This window comes from Muntiacus reevesi, chromosome 7 (genome assembly GCF_963930625.1).
Source record: "Muntiacus reevesi chromosome 7, mMunRee1.1, whole genome shotgun sequence".
NCBI lineage: Eukaryota > Metazoa > Chordata > Mammalia > Artiodactyla > Cervidae > Muntiacus > Muntiacus reevesi.
Window position 1 is genome coordinate 77883550 of NC_089255.1, and position 22986 is coordinate 77906535.

The window sequence follows — 22986 nt, forward strand, 5'->3', positions numbered from 1 at the left end:
TGTTGACAGCTGTGAATGTTAGTTGTCATTCTTTTCTGTAGGTTTGAAACTTTCAAAATAAAACATTGGGGAGAAAAGGTTAATTGCCAGCAAATTTGAAACCAGATTTGTGATCCATATTATTATGAAAATTCAGAATTTCCAAAGATTCTTATTCATTCTTCATTTAAAATATTTATTTTTTAAAAGTTATAAACATAATGCTTAATGAGATTTTGTAAAATATAGAAAATAATATTTAAATTTGACATTTAAAGAAATGAAGTGAGAGCATAGCACATACGGCCAAATTTTTTTGACTAGTGGGTTTTATTATCAGTAACTATAAATTATAATCAAATGTCAATAACGGTAAGTCTTTTCTCTCAGGCCACTCAGTTTCTCCAGACGTAAATCTTCTAGTCTTCTACCCAAGAAGTATAAGCCCCACAGCCTATATTCTGGTAGCTGAGTAGAAGTGGTGGTGCTGGTTATCTCATTATTTAATATGTAGATTTTCCCATAATCCCTATTTTTCCTGATGACACTTTGCCCCCAGTCTCTGCCATCCCTGATATTACTAGGTCCAGATCGTCTGTGATTTAACCACTATATAGCTTACACTTGTCAAAACCCAAACTCTGCACACTGAGTAAACCAAAGCAGAAATATGAGTTTATTGCAGTAACTCATGTGAGCTGGTACTTCATTTTTTTTAATTGCTAAATAATACTTCCTGGTAAGGATAGACCACATTTTGTTTATTCGTTCATCATTTGGTTGAGCTTTGAGTTGCTTTCGCTTTTTTTGGCTGTTATGAATAATACCACTCTGAATATCTGTGTGTAAGTTTTTATGTGGACATACATCTTCAGTTCTCTAGGGTAAATAACCTACAATGGAATTACTGAGTCATATGGTAACTTTATGTTTAACTGTTTTGAGGAATTGCCAAACTATTTTCCAAAGTAACTGTATCATTTTATAGTCCCACCAGTAATATATGAGGGTTCCAATTTTCCATATTGTGTTTGCTTTGGTTTTAATTTATATTTCCCTAGTGACCAATGATGCTGAGCATCTTTCATGTGCTTATTGTCTAATGTTATATCTTCTTTGGAGACATGTCTTTTCAGATCCTTTGCTCACATTTTAATTGTGTTGTTTGTTTTTAAATTGTTGAGTTTTAACAGACGTGTGTGTGCATGCATACATATTCTTTATATATTCTGGATGCTAATCTCTTATCAGATATATAATTTATAAATATTTTCTCCCATTTTATGCAAATTTTCCTTTCACTTACTTGATGGGATCATCTGAAGCATGAAAGTTTTAATTTTTTTTTTGAAAGTTTTAATTTTTATTGAGGTCCAGTTATCTATTTTTTCTTTTATTCCTGATGCATTTGCTATCATATCTAAGAAATTGTTGCCTGACCTAAGGTCATGAACACTTACTCTTATGTTTTCTTCAAAGAATCATATGTTTTAGCTCTTACACCTAGGTTCTCCTAATTCATTTTGAGTTAATTTTTGTGTGTGGTCTGAAGTGGGAGTCCAAATTTATCCTTTTGCATGTGAACACCCAGCTATTCCAGCACCATTTGTTGAAAGTGCCTTGGATTCCTTATCATTTGAAAACAATTTTTTTTTTTTTGAAAACAATTTGTTAAAAAAGTATTCTGCACTCTTCACATTCAAACACCTTCTTTCCCTGTGGGAGACTGCTTGCTGACAGAGATATAGATGGTTGAGTCTACGTGGAAAATTTTATCTAAACTTTTTCTAGTATTATGTTCTTTTTTTGTTATTCTAAAAGCACACACAGAAAAAAGATCCATACGAATAGTGTTATTTACCAGCCTTGATTATTAAAGGTGAATTAAAGGAATTTTCATTAAAGTCCTTACATGCTTTGTTAGGAAGAGCTAGTAATTAAATTAATAGTCTTGACTACTTTTATTTATGACCAGCTTGCCTGTGCCTAGTTGCTTGAGAGAATGACTTACTATTGTTAAATACATAAATTCCAGAAATGGACCCTTGTGACTTTTGATCTGAGGTCCATGTCTGAAGCTGTTTTTCTTGTTTTACATATCATATTAATATGTACAGCAGTTTGTCTCTGATCAGTAGTCACACAGGCCTCTTAATGAATCTTGGTGTCAGTTGTTCTAGATGACGACCATTTCCAAAGTGAAATTCATGTACTAGCTGTCAGACCTGTGATAAGTACCCTACTCCAAGCTGGAGGAAAATCTGTCCAGTAGGTTTGGTAGCAGATAGAAGGAAACTTCACTGATTTATATAGATTAGGAATTTCAAGCATGTAGAATAAGTCATTATTTTATCTATGTTACATGAGGATTCATTATACCATTTGGTTTATTTTTGTCTAGTTTGAATTTTTTTGTAATGAAAACGTTTTAAGCAGTAGATGGTGCCTGGGTTACTGTGCATCTTGAATTAGAACCTGGAAGTGGTCTCTTTCTTGTCTTTGTGACTGACTTTGAACTTGCTCTCTCTGGTCTGCCTTCTGGATTCTACTGATCTCTAACTTTTCTCTTCAGGTAATTTATGCTGCCAGGGATGCCCAGATTTCAGTGGCTCTCTTTCTCCATCTTCTTGGATACCCTTTCTCTAGGAATTCAACTCTAGAAGAAAATGATGACCACATTGTCTGGAGAAAAATCTTAGAGAAATGTCAGGATGTGGTAGATATCCCATTCCGAAGCAAAGGGCTTAGCCGCTCAGGAGAAGAGGTTAATGGGGAAGCAACAGAATCTCAGCAGAAAATAAGAAATAAGAAGTCGAAAGCTGATGGAACGATGCCAGGCAACCACCAAGGGAGAGACCCCAGAAAACATAAAAGAAAGCCCCTGGGAGTGGGCTATTCTGCCAGGTAACTGAGTTGTTCTGTGTCTAGCGGATCCAGGGGCCCAGCCTGCAGCAAAAGGCACGATGCTTCACCTTGGGTCTGGGAAGAAGGCTTGTGTGGTGAGGTGGCAGGGGCTCGCCAAGGATTTTTATTTTTCCTTTCCTTCAAGGACACTTGGAGCTAGCCTCTATTTGTGTACTTTTCCCTTTTACCCTTCTACTGTTTTATTTTTGAGCAGTGGAAGTGGAAATGAGGAGTGCTTAACCTAGCTTTGTCACTGACCTTGATACAGCCTTAGATCTGTACTTCTGTTATAAATGAGAAAAGTGAAAGTGTAGTCACTCAGTTGTGAACCCTATGGACTGTAGCCTGCCAGGCTCCTCTGTCCATGGGATTCTCCAGGCAAGAATACTGAACTGGGTTGCCATTCCCTTCTCCAGGGGATCTTCCCTACCCAGGGATTGAACCTGGATCTTCTGCAATGCAGGCAGATTCTTTACCATCTGAGCCACCAAGGGGTATAATTATTATTCTTTGCTTGCTTCAGGAGAGCTGTGAAAGTAACATGAAGTGCCTCATACTTTTCAGGAGAAATGCATCATTCGATTTCTTACTCATTTGGTATTTGATTATTTAGAATGGTATCCAGGTCCTAAACTTACATTATCCTCTAGTCAATGAGAATTTTCCTGTATAGCTTATGTCTCTATTGCAGAATGATGACTAATAAATACTTTGGAGTGGAAGTTTGGTTCCTCAAAGCAAAATGCCTTTAGGAATTGGATGATTAAATTGAAGCAAGCATTGCGTATGAGCCAGAAATAAATCCACATGGCACTCATTACTTGAGCTTGAATTTTAATTGACTTGGTTTAATCCAGTGATTACAGGAAAATTTCTTCATGTCCTGTTCCTGCTTGCTTTCATGGTAGAACCATGTAAACACTACCCAGCTTACTCCCTAATTTCCCAATCTATAAATATAAAAACTAATGGTATAAACTAATTCATTTTAATTTCTCTTTCCTAGCCCATTGTAGATGGAGGAGTAAACATGGTTTCTCACCATGTTCCCCCCACCTCCCCGCCCATAAATGTAACGTATGAGCCTAGTGTTGAATGGCTTGGGTCACTCAGAATATAGGAAGGTAATTGATACCTTGATCAATAGTTTGCTCCAAATTTTAGATTTCTTTCTCCCTTCCCCACAGAAAATCACCTCTCTACGATAACTGCTTTCTCCATGCTCCTGATGGACAGCCCCTCTGCACTTGTGATCGAAGAAAAGCTCAGTGGTACCTGGACAAAGGCATCGGAGGTTTGAGATTCAGCTGTCATACTTGATTTATAATTAGGTGCATGCAGGCACTGACTGGAGTGGGCCTGAGATCAGGGAGAGGGTTGCGATGTGTAGAAGGCAGAGAGCCCTAGAGACACGCAGGATGGAGGTGTTCAAAGCCCAGAAATAGTGATCTCTGCCCAGGACACAGCAGAGAACAACTGAGGTGGCGCTTCTTCCCTGGGGGAGAGGTGGGCAGACGGTCATGCGCTAACGCTGCCTCTTTCCTCTAAGAGCTGGTGAGTGAAGAGCCTTTTGTGGTCAAGCTGCAGTTTGAACCTGCGGGCAGACCCGAATCCCCGGGAGACTACTACTTGATGGTTAAAGAGAACCTGTGTGTAGTGTGTGGCAAGAAAGACTCGTACATTCGGTGAGTGTCCAGCAGGGTGGGGCTGCCCCCTTGTCTGCCTCTGATGGAAGGTGCCCTTCAAGCCACACGCAGAGCCCTCGGCGGGCTTGGTTGAGTCTGCCCACTTTGGCTTGGAGACTTGTCCCCAGGGGGCATCCCAGTGTCCCCGAGAGCTTCGACACTCTGCCTGACCTTGCTGTAGCGGTGCCTGCCGCTACCCCCACCGCCCCGACGTCCCCCACCAGAGCCAGTTTTTAGTCTCCGGAATGAAACACTCTTATCAAAACAGTTTGCCATGAAGAGAGTCGTTCCCTTTTGCTCATGAAGGAACGGAGACCAGTTCCTTCAGAAGCTGCCGTTCTGTGTCCTTGCGATCCTCCCTTGAGTGGCTCCCAGGCTTTGTGACCCTGGGTACATGAGTATCCGGGTGACCTGAAGGCACACTCTGGAATAGTCTGAGATTACTCTGCGTCAAGGTCCCCAGGCAGTGAGGGTGACGTTACCACTGGGTCCGGTACCCAGACACCCGGGCTTTCTCCCTGGCTACTGAGGTGGAATAACTCACTTGGCTCCTCTCTCTCCTTGCAAAGTAAGGCAAATAGTTGTGGTGGCCAGGAGTTTTCCCTGAGAACTTAGTTCTCCTTAGAAGACAGTGACGGACTTCGATGAACCAGGGAAATGATTTGAGAGTAAGGGACTCTTCAGATGAAAGAAACGGGCTCTTACAGATCACCAGGCTTCCAGAATTTCGGGAAGAGTGGTTACCTGCTGCATGCTTTGAGAGGGTTATTTTCCAGATGTTAAAGGCCATTAGAGTTTCTTTTCATTTCTCAGATACTTCTCCTTTGGGGAGCACAGCCTTCCCAGAGGTGGTTATCAGCCTCTTCCTACCCCTGGCTTGCCAGGAGAGTCAGAGAGCAGGTGGTCTGCGCTCACTTCAAGGAGGGGGGCACCCAAGGGCCATAGGCAGGTGGGCGGAGACCGGCATAGGCGGTCGGGCCTTTATGTCGTCCCTGTTGGGTTGTGGGGCCCCAGCTCCTCAGTGGTGTGTAGACCCAGATCGGAATCCCAGTAGCCCACCTGCCGACGCCGTGCTCGGTCTGTGTCTCTGCTAACGCGCGCTGCCTTGCGCCGGGCGCCCGCAGGAAGAACGTGATCCCACACGAGTACCGGAAGCACTTCCCCATCGAGATGAAGGACCACAACTCCCACGACGTCCTGCTGCTCTGCACCTCCTGCCACGCCATCTCCAACTACTACGACAACCACCTGAAGCAGCAGCTGGCCAGGGAGTTCCAGGCCCCCATTGGCTCCGAGGAGGGCTTGCGCCTCCTGGAGGACCCTGAGCGCCGGCAGGTGCGCTCGGGCGCCAGGGCCCTGCTCAACGCCGAGAGCCTGCCTGCGCAGCGGAAGGAGGAGCTGCTGCGGGCGCTGCGAGAGTTTTATCGCACAGACACGGTCACGGAGGAGATGCTTCAGGAGGCAGCCAGCCTAGAGACCAGGTATGATCTGCGGTCCTGCCCAGAGGGGCGTGAGGACTGGTCCAGTGTCTTTACACCGGCTGCTCGGCTTGAGTGCCTGTAGGGCAGAAGCAGGTGCCCCGCGGCAGCCTCGGGCTCACCCCGCTGAGTCTGTGTGGCTCAAGATATCCAGGCAGGTGGGACAGAGCAGTCGATTTGCTGATTAACTTTCTAGAGGAGACCTGCCCTCTGTCCTTGACCTTTTAAGATCATATCCCTATGTCCATCCATTTTCATAATGAGCAGGAGAGTTCAAAGGCACCGGAGTTGAACCTTACGCATTCTCTGCAGAAAGAAATCTTCTGGTCAGCACGTAAGAGGAAAATCAGAGTCAAGAAATATCCCTCCAGTCTCTGGAGTTGCCTGTGAAGTAAAGTGTGTGTGGTTTTGCATCTTTTCCCTTATCCAGGTCGGTGGGAATTGAGACACAGGGATTCATGTTTCCTGTCTCTAACCTGCCCTCCAGGGTATTGGCCTGCTGAATGGCATGTTGGTCAGGATTGTTGTTAGTATTTAAATTACTTTGTACGTTTTTGCTTCCTTGCTTGCTTTCTCTCTCTTTCCCCAGGAGTACATAGTTGAATTCACTGAATTCATATCATTTAATTCAGTGTCCCTAGATGAGAGGCATTTTATACTCCTGAGAAATGAATGGCAACATGGCCCAGATGCTAAAAACTCTGGGCTGCCTGTTATAGTTTGCTTCCCAACTTGTCAGTTCTTTCCAGGGACTGAAGTAACTGAACTGGTAAGTTCACAAATCCTGATAATGCTGCTGGTTGCCTATAGTGTTTTATTATTAAAAAAAAAAAAAAAAAAAATACTCCCATAAACTTAATTATAGCAACAAATATTTATTGAACAAATTTTTATAGATATGCTAATCTATTTAGCCCAGTTAATAAACTTTATATATATTGTCTTAATTGTTTCTTATAACAATTCTTTCCCTCCTGTGAGGTAGGATCTAGATTTCTTATTGGTTTCTGCTAACATCATATCCTGTATTTTTTAAAAATCTTTCAAGATTTAAAAATTATTCCTAAGGCTATTTTCCAAACTCTATTTTAGATACATCAAAATTAAGGTTAAGGTTATATTACAAATTAAGGAGACTAGCTTCTTTAACCAGTTCCCGGATGTATTTCCTAAAACAGCTACATTTCCCTTTTCGGTGACCAACCTATCTAGTAAATTCATCTTGCCGCCTTGGATGGGAGAGTGCTGGGCTTGGATGTCTAGGACCAAGAAGAACAGCTATTTGGGGAAAGTTAGGCAAGTTAGTGGTATGCTTGTGAGTTAAATGAGAACATACCCCACAAACACCCGGAAGGCACGAACAGGCTATACGGGGAGGATTGAGAGTGGGGTGTGGATGCAGGGAGAGGAACTGAATCCCAGGCAGGGAAATCCTTTCATTCACAGGAGTTGAAGGCACTGCTCACAAGGCATCTTAGTGAGAAAGGAGGCAGGGCTTCATCTTCTCATTAAATGGCGCAGGTTTTTTACCTGGATCTGATGGAACTAGATCTGAACCCGAGTCTCCTGCCCTGCAGGTGGATTCTTCACCATCTAAGCCACCAGGGAAGCCCTAGATCCCACAGGCCGCAGCTAAAGATTGCGCATACTGCAACGAAGATTGATGATCCCCCATGCTGCAACTAAGACTCAGCGCTGTCAAATAAATAAATATTAAAAAAAAAAAAAAAGAAGGGTAAGCCAGTAGGAAGGAAACCCTTCAGTAAATGAAAGACCTCCATTCTCCACCCATCATCTGCCAGGCAGTGGGGCCCCCGCTAGTAGGGTTGAGCATTATGCAGTGGTCTTCCCATAAGTATAGCTCAGAATCCCCAGATGTCTTCTGTGGAATTGATTGTGCTTGACCGAACTATTTTTAAAAAGTCAGATATGGGAAAGAAGATGTTTTCAAAAGCATCAAAGTAACCAACCCTTCAGGAGTCGGGTAGCCTCTCTGTGTACCCCCATGGAAGCCCCTTGGCCCACAGCATCTGGAGCCATTGAGATGCTGTCCTGTGCTTGTTTTCCTCAGACCCTTGTCCTTCGTATCTCAACAGGATTTCCAATGAAAACTACGTTCCTCACGGGCTGAAGGTGGTGCAGCGCCACACCCAGGGCGGGCTGCGCTCCCTCATGCAGCTGGAGAGCCGCTGGCGGCAGCACTTCCTGGACTCCATGCAGCCCAGGCACCTGCCCCAGCAGTGGTCGGTGGACCACAACCATCAGAAGCTGCTCCGGAAATACGGGGAGGACCTTCCCATCAAGCTGTCGTGATCGCCGCCTCCCTTCCGGGTTAGGACGCCTGGGAAGCTGGAGCCGGGGGGGTGCCAAGTCACCTCTTCCTGTTTTAATGTCATTGTCAAATTCTGGTGACACAACTCACAATACTAACCCGTCGTGATCATCCCAGGATGCTTCTGATGGATCCAGGCTGTTGCTTTCAGGGGTGCTCCCGGCTTTGAATTTCAGCTGGGCAGAGTGAGAATTCTCTATTCCGCCCTTTTCTGGACCAATGGGAACCATGGCCTTCATATTTTTCCCCTCTCCCTATAATGCTTTCCCTGTCCAGGCAACACATGAAGGATTCTTCCTGAAGTGTCTTGTCAGGACTCTCGAGTTTTTAATAATTTTTCTTCCCTGTCCAGTGTGTTAGTTTATCTCAAACAGGAGCTGTCAAGCATTTCAATCCCATCCAGTTAGGAGGGAGAAAAAAATAAAACGTTCTTCTAGAGGTTGGATAGGTGAATAGGGGTTGGATTCATATTCCCAGTTCAGCCTCATGATTAGAAGTTCTTGGGCTTGATGCTGTGCTGGAGTTCACCTGGGCGGGGATCCAGCCCACCTGGGCTGGTTTATTACACATCCTTGCAAATGCTCCCCTTTACACGTTGAGGACCAAGGCAGCACCTTCCTGCCATGTGTTTTCACCCGAACACTGGAGGGGATTCTCTTCTGAAAAGAGGCCTGGGTGGGCCACAGAGAAGCACAAGAACCGTCTCCCTAGAGAACTTGGATGATTTGCTCAGCTTTCGGCTGTTTGTTGCAATCCTCCTGCCCAGAACGTCAAGGTTTTTAGTGTAATCCCTTTTCTGAGAGGAAGATTATCTTTTCTCAGAATCAGTATCTGGTCCCTTCAGTGTTCAGTGTTCTATCAGATTTGCAATACTGACCTCTTTTAAGCTCTTTAATTCTCTCCCAGAGCCATTTGGTCGGGTTGCAGTGAGAGGATTTCTTCGACTCCCATCTTGCCTGGGACACTGGGATTAATTAATCCGTTTCGATGTTCAAAACGGTGGTGTTTCTCATCTTTCTAAATGTGAGGCCACCACTTTGAGCATGAAATCAACTTATTAGTGATTAGTATCTTTTTTAAAGTATAAGGAAAACTTTCTTACAAAATTTTAACAAGCTTTAAAAAAAATTTTTTATGGCCAGAATTCAACAGGAACTCTGTGTTGGAAGTGTGCCTGAGTCGGTGATGGCTGCTCTAACATTGATAAGTAAAAACAACTTCTAAGCACAAAGTTCATGAATTGTAAATGTAAAACTTTTTCCTTTATAACTTTGTAAAATCAGTGGATACTCTTGGGGAAGGAGATCTAGGCAGCCCGTGGTGTGTGCTAAGTCGCTTTAGTCGTGTCCGACTCTCTGCGACCCTATGGATTGTAGCCTGCCAGGCACCTCTGACCGTGGGATTCTCCAAGCAAGAATGCTAGAGTGAGTTGCCATTCCTTTCTCCAGGGGATTTTCCCCACCCAGGGATCGAAACCACATCTCTTATGTCTAACCTGCATTGGCGGGCAGGTTCTTTACCACTAGCCCCACGTGGGAAGCACGTGGTGTGTATGCACAGATTCCCCTTCCGCACCCCATACCCCACCCCACCCCGCCTCCCACCCCCGCCCCTAGCTTTGACCCCTAGACAGCAGCCCACCACACATGCACATCTTGCATTTTTTTCCTCTGTCCCTTCCCACTCGTCCTCAAATAGGTGTTTCTGGGGCCTAAATCAGAAAGTCTTGAAAACAAATAGTACCAGCTGCTTTGGGGACCGTATGTTCCGCACACTAGGTGGTTATGGGGCTATAACGGCACTGGAGCCCGCGGCAGAGGACCGGGAAACGCATGGGCGGGCGTCGTAGTAGTCAGGCTTGCCACAAGGGGGCGCCTGTAGCTCTTGCTTTACATTCATTCTTGAGACTAAGGGGCTTTTATACCCGGTTCTTGGACATAACTCACGACTTATGTTTCAGACTGTGTATATCTGACTATGAGTCATTTTGATAAGTTTTATAAGAAAACCTCTTTCTCTTAAGAGAGTAGGGCTCTTCCTTTCTCTTTCACACTAAGATGTGAGAATCATGTCCTAAGCGGTCGTTTACGGTGCTGTGGTTGCTGCGGGTGAAAGGAATGGGTTCTCCAGTAGAGCTCCCTGCAGAACTTAATATCACAGAGCCAGCAGCCAAGATAGAAGAAAAATCTGGACTATGGCACACGCAATCTCTGTCCTTTTTAGAACACGCGCTGTTTAGATTTGAATCTTTTCGTTTTTTTTTCAATCAGCCTTGGACTTTAGCAGCCTGTCCCTAAGACTGACAATTGCTATCTCAAATGAGTTATTTTAGGGTAAGCTTGTTTTAAAATAAGTTGGTTTTTTTTTTCTGATATAAAAGTAACGTGTGTGCTTGTTAGAGACGAATCTAAAGAAAGAATGAAAATCCATCATCCCTCTGGGTAGAACAAAACTAATCTCTGCAGTTATGTTAATGAATTTCCTTTCAGTATTTAAAAATGCATATATCGTGTGTAGTATTTCAACAGGCTTGAGAGTCATATATATAGCTTGGTATCCTATTTTTCCTTCATTTAACATGGTATCATAAGTAATTTCTTATCTCTTTAAATCTTCGAAAGTAGATTTCCAGTAACTCTACCTTACTTGATTATCCATGCCCACACTGTTGAAATTTTTGGTTGCTTCGGATCGTTTGTTAATATCAATGATACATGCGATGAACTTTTTTGTGTGTAAATCTTTGACTATAACTTTGCTAACTTACTTAGGTTAGAACCTTAGAAATTGGATTGCAAGGAGGGGGAGGCACGTTGCTGGAGGGAGTACAAACTGATATCCATTTTTAGGAGTTTCTGTGATGGGAACGCTTGCCTTTGACCCTTTCCCGCACGTCCTGGGGCATTTGCTGAGTTTCCTCCTCTGAGCAACAGTGAGCCGACAGCGTCACAGCAAAGGCCTCTCTGATGTGCCTGGGCACTACGATTGCAGCCTCAGAGTCTTTTTTCTGCTTCTCTTCTGCTCCCATCCTTCCTTGCCTCATTCTTCCTTGCAGCAGTGATTTTTGGAAATACTGTTTGTTTTAAAAGAAAATTGTAAAAATAATTAATTAAAAATAAAAAATTTTATTTTAAAACAAGGGTTATGGCCTTTTTTTCCCCCCTCATAAACAAGCAATTACTGATTTGCCATCCTGAAGCGAGCAAAGCATGATATTCAGGGATTTGTTTCCCTCTTAAGAGTGCAGCCATAAGTTACTTATTCTTATCCATGTCACAGACAGAGATCAGATGACAAAATGTGTTCTGTTGAAATAAAGCCATTTTAATCCCTCATTTTAGACTCTCAGGAGCCCAGCAGACAGAAAGAGCTTTTGTTCAGCTTCCTATTCTGATGTTTGGGGCCCTAACATTTGACTGTAATTTAAATATTAGTTACCTTACCTCTTTGAGTGTTTCATTCATTCATCTATCTTTTTCTTTTAATTCATTATGTCTCATCCTCTGAGAGGTACCATAGTCTCTCAGTTTACTAGTTTGCTAATTATTATGTATTTTAAAAGGATTCTTCTTTCTGGTCTCGAATATTCTGTTCTTTACTTGGTCATTTTTAGAGTACCTCATCCCTCAGGAATGCAGTTGAGAATCAGTTTTTCTTGGATGAGATAAACTATAAGAGGGTGTAAGAATGATTCTTGTATTGCTTTTGTTTAGTCACTAAATCATGTCTGACATTTTTACGACCCCATGGACTATAGCTGGGGCTTCCTAGATGTCGCTAGTGATGAAGAGCCTGCCTCCAGTGCAGGAGACTTAAGAGATGTAGGTTCGGTCCTTTGGTTGGGAAGATCCCCTGGAGGAGGGCATGGCAACCCACTCCAGTATTCTTGCCAGGAGAATCCCATGGACAGAGGAGTCGGGTGGGCCACGGTCCATAGATTTCCAAGGAGTCGGACATGACTGAGGCAACTTAGCACGCATGCATGGACTGTAGCCTGCCAGGCTCCTCTGTTCATGCAACATCCCAGGCAAGAATACTGGAATGTTTTGCCATTTCCTCTTCCAGGAGATGTTCTCCACCAAGGGATCGAACTCTTCACCACTGAGCCACCTGGGAAGCCCCAATCCTCATATAGTTGACTCTTGATTGAATAATATAAAATTTATACATAATCCTCAAAAATACTTCTTTTGGAACTGAGTTATTCTTTTTAGGTATTCCCCAAGTTGCCCCCTTATGCTGGAGCCAAATACCTTCTGTCTCTCCCCAGTCCTGGGGCAGTTTTGCGTCAGGTGATGAAGCTGGGCTGACATGCAGCCACATGATCGTTCCACTTGTTCAAAAGTACCTGTTCCACCCACTCTACCAGGGAGATGCCTTTGCCTGTGGCACCAAGGTCCTTACTTAACTAGCAACATGTTATTTGGGAAGGTGGGAAGTACATTAGACCATTGTTTCCTCCTCACTAGCCTCGTCTGTGGCCAACTCTGGTTGTTGGCACCCCCCGTCACTGTGGGTACTGCACCAAATGGGCAGTCCCGTGGAGATAAGCAGGATCTGACTTCCTGTGCATGGGAAGAAGGAAGGTAGGAAGCCCGAGTTCACACTTCCTGGGTGTTCCCTCTAAGGCCGTGGTACTTGCTGCCTTAGAAGGTCACTGTCTGAGTGGAGATAGTTCATCTCATATCCTCCAGACCGAACTCAAGGCATTTGTCCTCCTTGCAACTTCCTTATTTGCTTTTAATTCTTGAATTCTTCTCTCTTGCCTGATGGGTAGCCTGTTGCCTTTCTGCCAGCATAAGCTTCAAGAGCCACTGAGTTTACAGTCAGCATTATTATCAACAGGATGTGTGAGTCCAGATATTCCTGAGTTGTAGAGGCTACTTACACTCTACGCCTGCTTCCCAAAGTTCTCCTTTCTCAGGCTGCAACATGCTGGGGCAGAGTTGGGATTCTGACTGCTCAGACCACAGGGTATCTATTAAGTCCTGGATAAGAATCTGAAATTTGAGCTTATGGGGGTGGTGAGCTGGTGGGGGTGGAAAGAAATAGGAGATTGAGACATGGGCAGTTTTAAAGAAGGTACATTTATTTGGTTGGTGGGGGAGGATGGGAGCATAGTCCTTGGACTTACCTTTATATTTTGCTTTTTGTGGCTCAGCTGGTAAAGAATCTGCCTGTAATGTGGGAGACCTTGGTTCGATCCCTGGATTGGGAAGATCCCCTGGAGAAGGGAAAGGCTACCTACTCCAGTATTCTGGCCTCGAGAATTCCATAGACTGTATAGTCCATAGGGTCGCAAAGAGTCGGACACGACTGAGCGACTTTCACTTCACTTCAAACTTAATTGTATAGTGTATTGGAAGATCAAGAGGCCTTGGTGATAGTGTCTGGTTCTGGCCATCAGCTGTGTGTCTTTGGACCAATCGCTTAACTTTTTTGGGTTCCTTTCTGTACCTATAAAGCTCGGAGTTTGAATTAGATGTGCCGTAAAGGGGCCTACTAGCGTGGCATTCTGTAATACATCCCACTGTTGTTTTATGTGGCACTTTCCCGTGGGTGTTGTGTACCTTCTGCTTTGTTGCACATTCTCATCCCACCCCAGCCCTGGGGATGGAGGCTGTGCATGAAGGGAAGCGGGGTGAGGAAGGCAGGATGCCACACCGTGTCCTCCCAGCCTGCTGACTAGGGCCAAGCCTGCTCCCTCCATCTGGAGCTCCACCTGGGGTCAAAACACTCTCCTCACCAGAGATGTACTGTGTGTGGCCTTAGGGAACTCACATTTCTATTCAATTCACTATTTGACAGTAAAGAAGAGAAATCTTTATCTTCACCCACATTGCCAGTGCCGTAAGGCTTAATAAGAAATCAGCATGGAGTAGAAATGAGGCATTTTTGCCAAGTGTTGTAAATGGGAGGATGTTGGGGAGGAAAAAAACAAAGTTTCTCATTTAAAGATCGGAGATGTTGCGGCTGTGCCAATGAGAGAGAATTGAATAGAACTGGGCACTTGGAAAGGAAAACATTAAATCAGTAAGTTAATATTCTCTTTTTTTATGCTGTCAGGACTACCTAAGAAAATCTGAGGGCTCCACTGTGTTAACACATTGTTCTCCATCCGTGCATCCTAAGACATAGTTAGCTGCCAAGGAGACTTGAGAAGTCTCTAGGGCTTTCCTTTCTATAACCCTGACCCTCCTGGGCCTTTGTCCTGCTTACCTTTCTGGCCACCAATGAGACAGACATGTGCAAAATGTAAAGATCGTATTTTATAAGCTACCAAGAGATATTTTCCCCTCTGTGTATCCATTCTCTGTGACCTGGCAAAAGATACATATTCCAGTCCATCACTGTGCTTCATTTCAGTCCCAAAGAGGTTATGGTGTATTGGCTTTGTGTTGCATAAACTTCTTTGTACCAAGTATGCTAAACCTGAAGCTCTTTTCACAATAATCACTTCAGTGTAGACATGAGCCTCCCTTTTTCTACCATATTGGGGTCAAATTTTGTTGTTCTGGATCAATGACCAGATTGCTAAAAAGGAGGCTAAAGTATATATCGCTCCCCTCTCCTAAAATGTAGACATCTTTTGTTATATCTTGGGCTTCCCTGATAGCTCAGTTGGTAAAGAATCTGCCTGCGCACTGTTTACAATAGCCAGGACATGGAAACAACATAGATATCCATCAGCAGATGAATGGATAAGAAAGCTGTGGTACATATACACAATGGAATATTACTCAGCCATTAAAAAGAATACATTTGAATCAGTTCTAATGAGGTGGATGAAACTGGAGCCTATTTTACAGAGTGAAGTAAGCCAGAAAGAAAAACATCAATACAGTGCATTATTAACACATATATATGGAATTTAGATTGTAACAATAACTCTATATGTGAGACAGCAAAAGAGACACAGATGTATAGAACAGTCTTTTGGACCCTGTGGGAGAGGGCAAGGGTAGGATGATTTGGGAGAATGGCATTGAAACAAACATGTATATTATCATATGTGAAATGGATCACCAGTCCAGGTTCAATGCATGAGACAGGGTGCTCAGGGCTGGTGCACTGGGATGACCCAGAGGGATGGGATGGGGAGGGAGGTGGGAGGGGGCTTCAGGATGGGGAATACATGTATACCCATGGCTGTTTCATGTCAATGTATGGCAAAAAACCACTATAATATTTTAAAGTAATTAGCCTCCAATTAAAATGAATAATAAAAAAAAAAGAATCTGCCTTCAATGCAAGAGACCCCGGATTTGATTCCTGAGTCGAAAGATCCACTGGAGAAGGGATAGGCTACCTACTCCAGTATTCTTGGGCTTCCTTTGTGGCTCAGCTGGTAAAGAATCCGCCTGCAATGGGGGAGACCTGGGTTCGATCCCTGGGTTGGGAAGATCCCCTGGAGAAGAGAGAGGCTACCCACTCCAGTGTTCTGGCCGGGAGAATTCCATGGACGGCCCGTGGGGTCGCACAGAGTCGGACGTGACTGAGCAGCTTTCCCTTCGCTGTCACATCTCATGGCGCCAAGGGGGGCCCCAGCTGGTTGGTGCAGTCTTTCTAATCAAGATCTGGAGGTTTGGTCAGCCTGAGCTGTAGCCCACATGGCTTCCTCTGAGTTCTTGGATACAATGAGCAAGACTAAAGTTGGCTCCGAAAAGGAACAGAAGATGACTTGGGGTTAGTTTTTCTTTTTTAAATGTTATACAAGTGCAGAGAGTTGGCTGCCATCCCCCTCTCAAACCATCAGCAGAGCTTGACCTTGGCCAAGATTTTGCCTCATCCTCTCGGCATTTTAGCATCGAGTTGCGTTTCAGCCGTGGAATGCTTAACCAAAAGCACATGCTCTCATGGTAGCTTCCAAGGAGCAAGTTTTTGCAGAAAGTCCACATCATGTTGTTTTCTCAAAACAACTGTTTTCTCTGAACCACCAACCCAATAAACCCCCAAATGGTGATTCTTTGGTTTATTTGTACACAAGGGCTGAAATTTTTGCTGCTGTTAATAATACTTTATTGAAGTGCAATATGGTGAAAATGCAATAAAACGTACAAATCTTACAACTACAACTCGGTGAATTTTGACGAATGTGTATATATACCCATGTCATTAGGGGGCTTCCCTGGTGGCTCAGTGGTAAAAAATCCACCTGTCAATGCAGGAGACATGGATTCAATCCCTAAGCCAAGGAGATCCCCTGGAGAAGGAAATGTCAACTCACTCCAGTATTCCTGCCTGGGAAATCCCATGAACAGAGAGGAGCCTGGTGGGCTATAGTCCCCGGGGTCAAACGTAGTGACTAACTCATGTAATCATGAAGGGCTGGAGTTTTTTGTATCACATGAAACATACATCCTGATGATGTGCAGGTTGGAGTTGGGAGGTTGTACATTCAGTTAGCTGAGCAGATTATTATAACACAGCAAATCCAGGTCAAAATGTGATGACATTTGGTGGTCTGAGTCCAGGCAGTTTGTTCTTTGTCACTCCCAGGGGAACTGGGTACAGCGAAGCTTCATGATGTTTGTTTTTAACAAGTTACTTTTAAGAAGAAATAACATGTGCACATAGGACAAAATTTGTTTTCAAATGTATAATGAAAAAGGAACCTCCTCCCCAGTCCTTTCCCTTCCTGACAGTAACCACTGTTACTATTACTTGTGCATAATGCATCCTTCAGAGAGGGGCAGAAATGGAATGTGAACGTGTGTGGGTTTGTTTTTAAGTCTTAGGTTTCTTCTTTGCTAAGTAAGAATTTCTCTGCCCTTCTCCTCATACTCTAAGCTCTAGTCTCTAGGCTCTAGTCTAGGGCATTTGTGTAGAAATCTGGATCCTGCTGCCTCAGTAGAACTAACTCTATTTCTCTTTCACTATACAAAGTTCATACTCTCTGGATCTGTCATCTGGCTCCAAAGTCCATGTTTCTCATAGGATCGACCATGAGTTGATAAGTGTCTAGGCTGGGTTTTTTTACATTAGGCTTTCTACTTACTTCTTTGAATATATATTTTAAATTTTCTGTAATAAATTTTTTTAAATGTCTTATTTCTTCAGCAGTAGCTCCTGCAACACACTTATCCACTTAGGTTTTGGGTTTGTTTTAAAGTAATGTTTCACTGCAACCTAAAAGGAAACTGTAGATACGACCACCCAAATCGACATTTAAAATTCCAAAGTTACAAACATGAACCAGGATGATTATTCACCTTCAAAAGCCATTCTTCTTTTTAAACATAGGACTGACCTCAAATTTATTTTGAAAAGTCAACTCCTCTGGCAAGCAAAGTGTGGTGTGATTTGTACACTGAGTTTCTCAAGAATGCAAATCTCATGCAGAGCAGAGGACTTATATTCAGCCTTGAAAAGTATACACACTATACTTTACACAATATAATGGGCTTCAGAGCCAGGGAAGGAAGAACCTCCCAGACCTACCCTCTCAGCTGGGGAGCAAACAAAGCCTTCAAGGATAGCTTTCCTTGGCCACTACTCCCCTCTGTGCCAGGTGGATGAAGAGTCAGATCATCTCCAGGTCAGAGTGTTCCAAAAGATGCACAGGTTTTTCCCATTCAAGTCCCATATGGTTTCCCTAGGGCCATTTAATCCTTGATGTCCTTTCACATTCTCTACTTTGTCTGGCTGTAATCCAATCCACCCCAGGCCTCTCCAGCCATCATTAAGTATATTCCCACGGGTCAGGGAGCTCTCTTGGAGCATCCCTTTAGAGCTGTCACATTCGAGCAGCATCTGCTTTCCAACAAGCCTGAAGACAGAGTGAAGGACGTGGTCGAGTCTTTCCCAGTGGGAAGTGGATGACACTGGTAACCTTCCGGACTGCCATCAGGATGCTGCGAGTTGAGTGGCAGGGCAATTCGCATGTGCGCCAAAGGCGGGTGATTCCCAGAAAGGGCAGCGGGTCTTCAGCCCTGTGGCCCGTGCAGGGTCCTAAGGCTGGAATGGTTCCCTGAGCCTTTGGCTCCAGCTCTTTCTGGGCAGGGAAACAGAACGAGGCAAAATGCCTGGTGTGTTTTTAAATAGATTCGGCTCACCGCAGCCAACAAGCCCGACAGCTCTGGGAGGTGAGTGACCCTTCCTGAGAGATTTCTGCTGCTCCATTCCTCAGCCTCCAGCCCCGCCCCTCCTGCTTCTCCCTTCTGACCTCACTCCCCTGCTCTCTGGACGGTTTCTCTTCAGGCCTTTCTGGTTTTCGTATTTATTACACTTCTGTTGGTTTTCGCTCTCTACCTTTTCTTTCCCTGAGGCTGCTTTTCCTCACGCCCTGTATCTTCTCATCTCTCCCAAGAGTGCGTCTCCATCTGTGGCTCCTTGTCTGTCTCCGCGTCTCAGTCCTCCTCCTGGCCTCACCCGGGCTTTACCGACCCTGGAAAGAAGGAAGGGAGGCTTGGAGGAACCTATCTTGAGCAGTCCCACGTGGTGGGGGCAGGTAGCCGCCTTCGTCTTGGGAAATGGACCTTAGCCGTGGCAGCTGATCCTGGGCAGAGTGGCAGTGCAGTAGGCAAGCCGGAGGAGGAGGAGATGGACAGGAGGGGTGGAGGGCCCAGCACCCACTGAAGGGGACAGTCAGAAAGGAGGTGGCAGAGGAAGGCTGGGTGGATGCCGTGAGGAGGAGCTGGGGTGTGGGGGTGGGAAACCAGGGACATGGGACCCCAGCCCAGCTCTGCCCAGCAGAGGCGGGCAGTGTGGGGAGAAGGCGCCTTAGAGACCCTTTCTTGCCACTCATCTCTGCCCCTTTTGTTCTTTTTCTTTCATGTTTCTGTCTTCATGTTGTATATTAGCAGCAGAAAACACCACACCACAAAAGGCCGTCTGTCTTTGAAAGGGAACGGCCAGATCTGGAGGACTGAAGGCTGGATGCACTTCCCTCTCTGCTGAATTCGTAGGTCCCTCTGCCTCTGTCTGGCTGCCGGAGTCATCAGGGCCGGACCTTGAATGGAAGCCCTGTACCAGCTCTGACAGCCCAGCCGGGGTGCCACCAGCACGGGCAGCCGGCAGCGGTGTGCATCCCCAGACCCCCTCCAGGCGCCGGGGGAGCTGCGCTGTTGGCCAGCGAGGGCTTGGGCTGAGGGGCGGCTTCCAGAGGCTGATGCCAGCCCCACTAGGGGCTCCTCCTCCCCGGCTAGGAGCTGAGCTGCAGAGGGGCCTGCGGTAGAAGAAAGAGAAAGGAAAACTCTTGCTTAAAAAAGTTTTACAATAAAGAGGTGATGAGTGGGTGTGGCAAAACATCCCAAAGGTATAAAACAATGAGTATACAGTGAAATCTCCTGCTCCTGTTCACCTCAAGGTCCCCTCCTCAGAGGTATCCCTGGATGTAGCAGTCTCTTGCACATTCTTCCAATATCTCCTTTTTAGGTCTCTATATCCTGGAAATTTTCAGATACTTCAGGCAATGGAACATCTGCAATTGTTTGGATGCATATGTATATATGTAATATGTGCCAGGGGACCCAGTGATAATGAAGAAAATTGCATCTCAGTTCATTGCCAATAATTCTTGCTGGGGTACAGAATGGTTTTAAAAAATTAAAATAAGTAAACAGAATAATAAGATGCTAGCACTAGAAAGGACCTGCTGAGTCTTATTGTACCAAACCCCTCATTTTAAACATGAGAAAGAAGTTCGGATAAGTGACTTTTCCAGGGTCACCAAGCTAGCTTATGGGACAACTAGGACTAAAACCCCAGCTCCTCGCCTCTTAATCATTCCAAGTGTCCAAGAACATACTAGATGCTCTGTCTGTAGGTAAGGGCCTTTGGAAAGACATGTGATGAGATGGAAAGAAAGACAAATGATTGGACATGGGTTTAGAAATTTCCTTTGGAGGCAAATATAGTGAAAGAAATCGGTAATTCCAGGAAAGACCTGAAGTCAAAGACCTGAAAAATAGCATGTGCGTGCACACACACACACACACACACACACACACACACGCAGAGGCATTGGCAGAAGACAGAAGATGAACACCTATAAAGTCTACTGTCTGTCTCTCCAAGCCCAGCAGAGACTGTGAGAAGCGGCATGACCCCCTGCTCTGCTGAAGAACCCACACCCCTCGGATCCACTGTCACTGGACTAGAGGCAGAGGCAGGCAGTTTTGGTTGGGCAGGAGGCAAAAACCACTTCAGACTAGAGTAAGAGAACAATCTGTGCAGGAACCGGGCTCAGGGGTGCCAAGTGGGAGAGGAAGCCGGGCCTGGCCAGGCCGTCACAGAGCCCTGCCTCCACTGGTTCCATGAGTACTGGCAGCCCCAACAGTTTATACCACCTACCAGGCCAAAACACCCTAAGATTTATGTACTGACAAAATAGCATCATAAGTTTAAAAAATTCTCTCTGCTTTGACATCAGCTCCAGACACTGTGAACAATTTCAGTGTCCAAGCCAGATTGATGGGCCCTTTGATGGCTTCAGACGGTGGCTTCAGTGAGCGGGGACATGTATGACTGTAAACATTGGCTGTAAAAACCCTCAAATGCTTTGAAATGGTAAATTTCCAGGCAATGTGTATCTGATGTCATATGCCTCCTGCATTAACAGCTTTTTCTTCCTGTTCAATTATTTTGGCTGGTAAGGGAGTGGAAATTACACTTCAAAATATATCGACGGGTATTTTCAGCCTGCTGAAAGCTTCAAAATATATACCAATCCTGGGAACATTCCCTTAATTTCCACTTCCCAGTTCTTAAGGAAAATGGAGGTTTCAATTATAGGCACCATTAGATGGGAGGAAATGCAGGACTAAGGCCTCTTTTCAATTCAGATGCTCTCTGGGCTTATCACTGACCTGTTTTTGAGCCAAATTTTGTCCCAGACCTAGGTGGAAAGGTCTGTCCTAACATGTACCAAATGATGAGGTCCTTGACAAAAGATGAGTATTTCTAAGAACCTGGGTCCAGGGCCTTGAAACAGGGCATCTGACAGGGGAAAAAGCTAATTCTGTCTCTTTGTCTTCACACGAGGGATCCAGCGGTCCTGATTTCTAGTGCACACGCCATCTCCCACGTGCCTAGGTGCTAGGTACAGGCAGCCTCCCGGCTGTTTCTGCCCCAGGTGTGTTATGGTTTTCTCTGCCTAACTGACCTCTTCCACTCTTCTCCTGAGCAGCAGACCTGGATTTAAAACTCCCTTCCTGGGTGGATCACAGGGAACTCAAGTTCAGTAGACCATGTCTCCTAAATCTGTTCCTCCTCCTGTGTTCTCCATTTCAGTTAGCGGTTACCTTAAACCAAAGCACTTGTCTCCTACGCAAGCAATGGACATGTTATCCTCAAATCGTTTCTCTCACCTCCGCCTCTAACTGGTCACCAAATCCTTTGAGTCTACCTTCCTTCTCTTCTGCTCCAGTGTTTCTGCCCTAATCCAGGCCCACAGCATTACCTTCTTGGACTATTTCAATGTCATTGTGATCCCCTGCCACTGGTCTTCAGCCTCATCACTAAAACTAATAACTGATCGTGTCATTCCCTATTACAGAATCTTGGGTGGTTCTTCATGGCTTTCCAGAATAAGTCCAAACTACTTACAGAAGCACACAAGACGCCTATTAACTGGCCCATCTATCTCTCTAACCTGGTTACTGTCACCACCCTCTCCTCCATACACACTAAACGACCGGCCACTATCTTCCCCACCTGCTTACCCTTTAAAAGACTCAGCTCTCAGATGACTTCTTCCATATGATGAAGGCCCCTTTGTGCTTCTATAGAGTCTAGTATACCATGTGGTGACCATTTGTGCCTATTGGCCTATTATCGGTGACTGGGCTCCTCAGGAGCCGGAATCAGTTTTTGTTCATGTTTGTATTCCTGGAACCTAGAAGTGCTTGGCATGGTAGGTGTCCAAGAAGGAAAGGGAAGGGACTTCCCTGGTGATTCAGTGGCTAAAAAGACTCCACACTTCCAATGCAGGAGGCCTGGGTTCAATCCCCAGTCGGGAAACTAGATCCCACATGTTGCAACCAAGAATTCGCATGCCACAACTAAAGACCTGGCACAGCCAAACAAATATCATTCCTAAATTGAAAAAAAAGACTGGAAATACTACCCTAATGGGCAAACAGGCATTGGCTTACCACTTGAGTGGTCTAGGTGACATTTTAATCGGACAGAATGGGGAGTAGCAGCCTGCCACCCTAGATATTTATTCATTCATTTACTCATTGCACAGATACTTAGTGAGAGCTGCCACGATGCCCAGCGCTGTGCTAGACACTGGAGATACACAAAAGAAGACTGCCAGGCCCTGCTCAGAAGAACTCTCATTCAGAGGCAAGGGATGGGCATGTAACAGGCAGTGGCCTGACATTTGGGGCCATCTGGTCCTCTGTGAGGACCTGTGCCACTCAGCTCTGCAGAGGCTGAGGAGGAGGGGACAGGGCAAAGGAGACAGGCAGTGAGGTGGGGAGGTCACGGAGGGCTTGCAAAGGGCTTTGCCTCCGGGACCAATCCTGCTGACCAGCTGGCTTTATTTATGCATTTCTCCTTTGAAGGAATTCCTTGCTGTTAAGAAAAAGCGTTTGACACATTTCTAATTAGCCCTCAGACTATGCAATCCTATTATTCCCAAATGTAGCAGCTGGGTCAT

General features: G+C 45.1%; 1 protein-coding gene across 3 annotated transcripts in view; it reads left to right on the plus strand.

Moving 5' to 3' along the window:
- The window catches only part of EXD2 (exonuclease 3'-5' domain containing 2), a 50602-nt gene extending 39085 nt beyond the window's left edge, over positions 1-11517 (plus strand). For all 3 annotated transcript variants that reach the window (XM_065941132.1, XM_065941135.1, XM_065941134.1), the window contains 5 exons: positions 2552-2883; positions 4071-4177; positions 4433-4568; positions 5693-6049; positions 8143-11517. In XM_065941132.1, the coding sequence (XP_065797204.1) occupies positions 2552-2883; positions 4071-4177; positions 4433-4568; positions 5693-6049; positions 8143-8359 (1149 nt within the window). In that variant the 3' untranslated portion in view covers positions 8360-11517. The remainder of the gene's footprint in view (positions 1-2551; positions 2884-4070; positions 4178-4432; positions 4569-5692; positions 6050-8142) is intronic.
- Positions 11518-22986: the final 11469 nt, after the last annotated feature.